This window comes from Alosa pseudoharengus, unplaced genomic scaffold (genome assembly GCF_046254945.1).
Source record: "Alosa pseudoharengus isolate Yale_2024_CS ecotype anadromous, Long Island Sound unplaced genomic scaffold, YU_APseudo_1.1 YU_APseudo_1.1_scf_15, whole genome shotgun sequence".
Classification (NCBI taxonomy): domain Eukaryota; kingdom Metazoa; phylum Chordata; class Actinopteri; order Clupeiformes; family Clupeidae; genus Alosa; species Alosa pseudoharengus.
Window position 1 is genome coordinate 39,359,831 of NW_027468620.1, and position 5,551 is coordinate 39,365,381.

General features: G+C 42.2%; 1 protein-coding gene across 2 annotated transcripts in view; it reads right to left on the reverse strand.

The window, feature by feature from the left end:
* The window catches only part of LOC143124691 (urokinase-type plasminogen activator-like), a 31,105-nt gene extending 25,772 nt beyond the window's left edge, over positions 1-5,333 (reverse strand). The window contains exons 1-3 of one of the 2 annotated variants that reach the window (XM_076286400.1): positions 5,247-5,333; positions 3,110-3,316; positions 2,007-2,131 (exon numbers count right to left, since the gene is read on the reverse strand). In XM_076286400.1, coding sequence (XP_076142515.1) covers positions 2,007-2,096 — 90 coding nt within the window. In that variant the 5' untranslated portion in view covers positions 2,097-2,131; positions 3,110-3,316; positions 5,247-5,333. Of the gene's footprint in view, positions 1-2,006; positions 2,132-3,109; positions 3,384-5,246 lie in introns of those variants that run through there. The other variant, XM_076286401.1, reaches the window with a different exon arrangement.
* Positions 5,334-5,551: the final 218 nt, after the last annotated feature.

The following is a 5,551-nucleotide window of genomic DNA, read 5'->3' on the forward strand; positions in this document are numbered from 1 at the left end:
ACACACTATACACACACACATCACACACTATACACACACACATCACACACTATACACACACACACACTAAACACACTAAACACACTATACACACACCATTACACACTATACACACACACATCACACACTAAACACACTATACACACACATCACACACTATACACACACATCACACACTATACACACTATACACACACATCACACACTAAACACACTATACACACATCACATACTAAACACACTATACACACTATACACACACACCATCACACACTATACACACACACATCACACACTATACACACACACATCACACACTATACACACACACCATCACACACTATACACACACACATCACACACATCACACACTATACACACACACATCACACACTATACACACTATACACACACACCATCACACACTATACACACACACATCACACACATCACACACATCACACACTATACACACACACACATCACACATCACACACTATACACACTATACACACTATACACACACACCATCACACACTATACACACTATACACACACACCATCACACACTATACACACACACATCACACACATCACACACTATACACACACACATCACACACATCACACACTATACACACACACATCACACACTATACACACACACATCACACACTATACACACTATACACACACACCATCACACACTATACACACACACATCACACACATCACACACTATACACACACACATCACACACATCACACACTATACACACACACATCACACACATCACACACTATACACACTATACACACACACCATCACACACTATACACACACACATCACACACTATACACACACACATCACACACATCACACACTATACACACTATACACACACACATCACACACTATACACACACACATCACATACATCACACACTATACACACTATACACACACACCATCACACACTATACACACACACATCACACACTATACACACACATCACACACTAAACACACTATACACACTATACACACACACCATCACACACTATACACACACACATCACACACTATACACACACACATCACACACTATACACACACATCACACACTAAACACACTATACACACACATCACACACTAAACACACTATACACACTATACACACACACCATCACAAACTATACACACACACATCACGCACATCACACACTATACACACACACATCACACACTATACACACTATACACACACATCACTCACATCACACACTATACACACTATACACACACCCATCACACACTAAACACACTATACACACACATCACACACTAAACACACACACACTATACACACCAGGCCTGCACAGCCTGCAAGGAGGACAACACACACCATCACACACCATCACACACTATACACACACACTATACACACACACTATACACACACATCACACGCTATACACACACACACACACACACACACACACTATACACACTATACAACACACACATCACACACAATCACACACTATACACACACATCACACGCTATACACACACACACACACACTATACACACTATACACACACACCATCACACACTATACACACACACACACCATCACACACTATACACACACACCATCACACACTATATACACACAGTATACACACACTAAACACACTATACACACTATACACACACCATCACACACTGTACACACACACACATCACACACTATACACACACATCACACACTATACACACTATACACACACACCATCACACACTAAACACACTATACAACACACACCATCACATACTATACAACACACACATCACACACCATCACACACACATCAGAGTGTGTGTGTGTGTGTCATGCTCAGCTGTTCAGAGTGTGTGTGTCGTGCTGACTTGTTCAGAGTGTGTGTGTGTTGTGCTCACCTGGGCAGAGTGTGTGTGTGTGTGTGTGTGTTGTGCTCACCTGTGCAGAGTGTGTGACGAGGACCATCAGCAGTGGGAGGAGGATGTGTGTGATGTGTGTGTTGGGAGTCGTCATGGTGACCACACTCATCTCTTCTGCTCTCTTCTCTTCCTAATTTGGCGACGCTGTGTGACATCATAAAGCAGAAATTAGATGTTTCGCACACACACACATACACACACACTAGCCACACACCACACACATGCGCGCACACACACACACACACTAGCCACACACCACACACATGCACACACACACACTAGCCACACACCACACGCATGCGCACGCACACACACACACACTAGCCACACACCACACACATGCGCACACACACACACACACACTAGCCACACACCACACACATGCGCACACACACACACACACACTAGCCACACACCACACACATGCGCACGCACACACACACGCACACACACACACGAATGCACGCATGCGTACACACACACACACTAGCCAAACACCATATGTTCTGGTTCTCGCTGCGTGTCACCTGCGGAATGGCTTTCTAACTGAAGTGTTCTCCCTCACGATGGAGACTTGGGACTTTCCAAACCAAAGACCCCTTGACTGGCCACTGCTCTCTTTCCATTGAGATCTAACGCCAATCAATCTCACGCCAATCATTTACACATAAAGGCAATCTAACGCCAATCAATCTAACGCCAATCAATTACACATAAAGGCAATCTAACGCCAATCTAACGCCAACAATCAATCTAATGCCAATCAATCTAACACCAATCAATCTAACGCCAATAATTTACACATAAAGTCAATCTAAGGTGAATAATTTACACATAAAGTCAATCTAAGGTGAATCATTTACATATACACTCAAAACCATGTCTTAAATTGTTCTGCATTAATTATTTGTGTATTCAATCATTGTGTATGATAGCTATGATAGCGATGTAAGAGAGCTGCATTATAGTTGTACACACAGCTGTGTATTGTGTATAGTTCAGCTGTGTATTGTGTATAGTTCAGCTGTGTATTGTGTATAGTTCAGCTGTGTATTGTGTATAGTTCAGCTGTGTATTGTGTATAGTTCAGCTGTGTAGCTGAAGTAAAAGTAAGAGGCGTACCTTGTGCTGTGTAGCTCTGCTGTACCAGAGAGGAGCTGAGGAGATCTGATAGTCTGCTGTCTCTCACTGTGTAGAAAATGTAAAGTGATGGCAGCAATTGGCTGTTGACTGTCTCGTGGTGTTCCGTTGACTGTCTCTTGGTGTTCTGTGTTCCGTTGACTGTCTCGTGGTGTTCCGTTGACTGTCTCTTCTGGAGTGCAGAATTGTCTGAGTGCAGAATGAGGTTGTGCTGCTTTATAATACAACCCACACGTGCAGTAGGCGTGTCTAACTGGAAGAGCAACAATGTGTGTGTGTGAGTGTGTTTGTGTGTGAGTGTGTTTGTGTGTGTGTGTGTGTGTGTGTGTGAGAGAGTGTCAGTCTGAGAAAGATTCAAGATACATTTTCACAGCACTCTTGTCATCAGATGAGTGACGCCATTCTCACACATATTAGTGACCAGTTCCTTATTTGGAAATATCCTATTCATAACCACACCACACACACACACACACACACACATTTATTTATTTATTTAAGGCTATTTTGCATCTGTTGTCCATGGGCCGATGTTAACAGGCCAGATGTGTCTAAAAGAAACTCTACACACATCATTGCAGACTTAAAAAATAAAATGACACTTTACACATAAGACGTAATATGAAAATATTACAAACAAATGAAAATAAGCGTATAGATATGTTTATACAACAATTGGGTTCTATGGAACTATTTATTTGTTTCTGATTTGCCGAGAGACGTTCCATGAGTTGGAATATCCCTGGACATTTCAACTCAGACTTTGCACAGCTAATAATAAATCACTCCGCGATACAATGCGAAGATTTGACACAATGTTCTCATCCCAGATCTCCACTATTTTAAAGCAAAGGGTTACTCCTTAGCAAACCATAACGAAACAGTGCTTCACCACATCTGTGGATTAAGCCACACAGTCAACTCAATGTAAGTAAGATAAACGAGGATGCTAATTGTTCTCAGCAATGCCAGCATTGTGTATAATATGATTGTCACTTGGAGGAGACATGTAGATAACTAACGTTAGCATAATTAGCTTACCGCTGCTAACGTGCTAGCATCGTCACATCAGGCTGTGCACAGTAGTGTAGCAGGCTATCATTTATTCACCATAAATTAATAAAGTTGAGTGGTTCTGCAATGTAGACTATGTTTCCGTTTTTTGCAGTACCATGTCCCTTACATGACATGGCCCAGTGTCCTTGTAACATGCATTCAGCAAACCTAGATATGAATGTGATTTCAGCCCGACTTTCAACATTTCTTTCAAGAAGACACGTAAACCACAAAGACCCGTAACGAGGGATCTGGAATGTTGGTTACCTAGCAACCAAGACGCTGTCTATTGAAAAGGGAACTATTTTTTGATGCGTAAGAACGATGTCGAAATAACATTTGTAAACAATAATGGTGTGATTTCAGATTATTTAGTTTGTGGTAGAATTGTTGTATAAAAGCAATATAGCACTCGTGATCGTGGGATTGGTCATGGATATTCCCACGGCTGTTGTTGCCTGCAACACTCGGCCTCCGGCCTCGTGGCTACGGCCGAACAACACCCGTGGGAATATCCATGACCAACCCCACTATCACTATATTGCTTAAATATACATTATCACACACACACACACACACCACACACACACACATATACAGTACATATACATAAACACACACACACATGCCTCTGCACACACAACCAACCACACACACACACACACACACACACACACACACACATATAAAAACACACACACACACACACACACACACACACACATATATAAACACAAACACACACACACACACACACATATAAACACAAACACACACACATATAAACACACACACACACACACATATAAACACACACACACACATATAAACACACACACACACACATATAAACACACACACACACACACATATAAACACGCACACACACTTACACACACACACACATATAAACACACATATAAACACACACACACACATATATAAACACACACACACACACATATAAACACACACACACATATATAAACACACACACACACACATATAAACACACACACACACACACACACACACACGTATAAACACACACACACACACACACCATTTCCTGAGCTGGACAGTAGAAGCGGATTGCATGGCTTCCTTGCGTGCAGATCTACAATCAGGGGGATTTCTGCTGCTCTCGCCATCCTGTGGTCACTCTGGTGTCTTCTAATGAACCTGACTCACCTGCTTCCTGTAACGGCGTCTGAATGACAACACCTCAGCACAACACAACACAGCACAACACAACACAACACAGCACAACACACTAACACAACACAACACAGCACAGCACAGCACAGCACAACACAACACAACACAACACAACACAGCACAGCACAGCACAACACAACACAACACAAC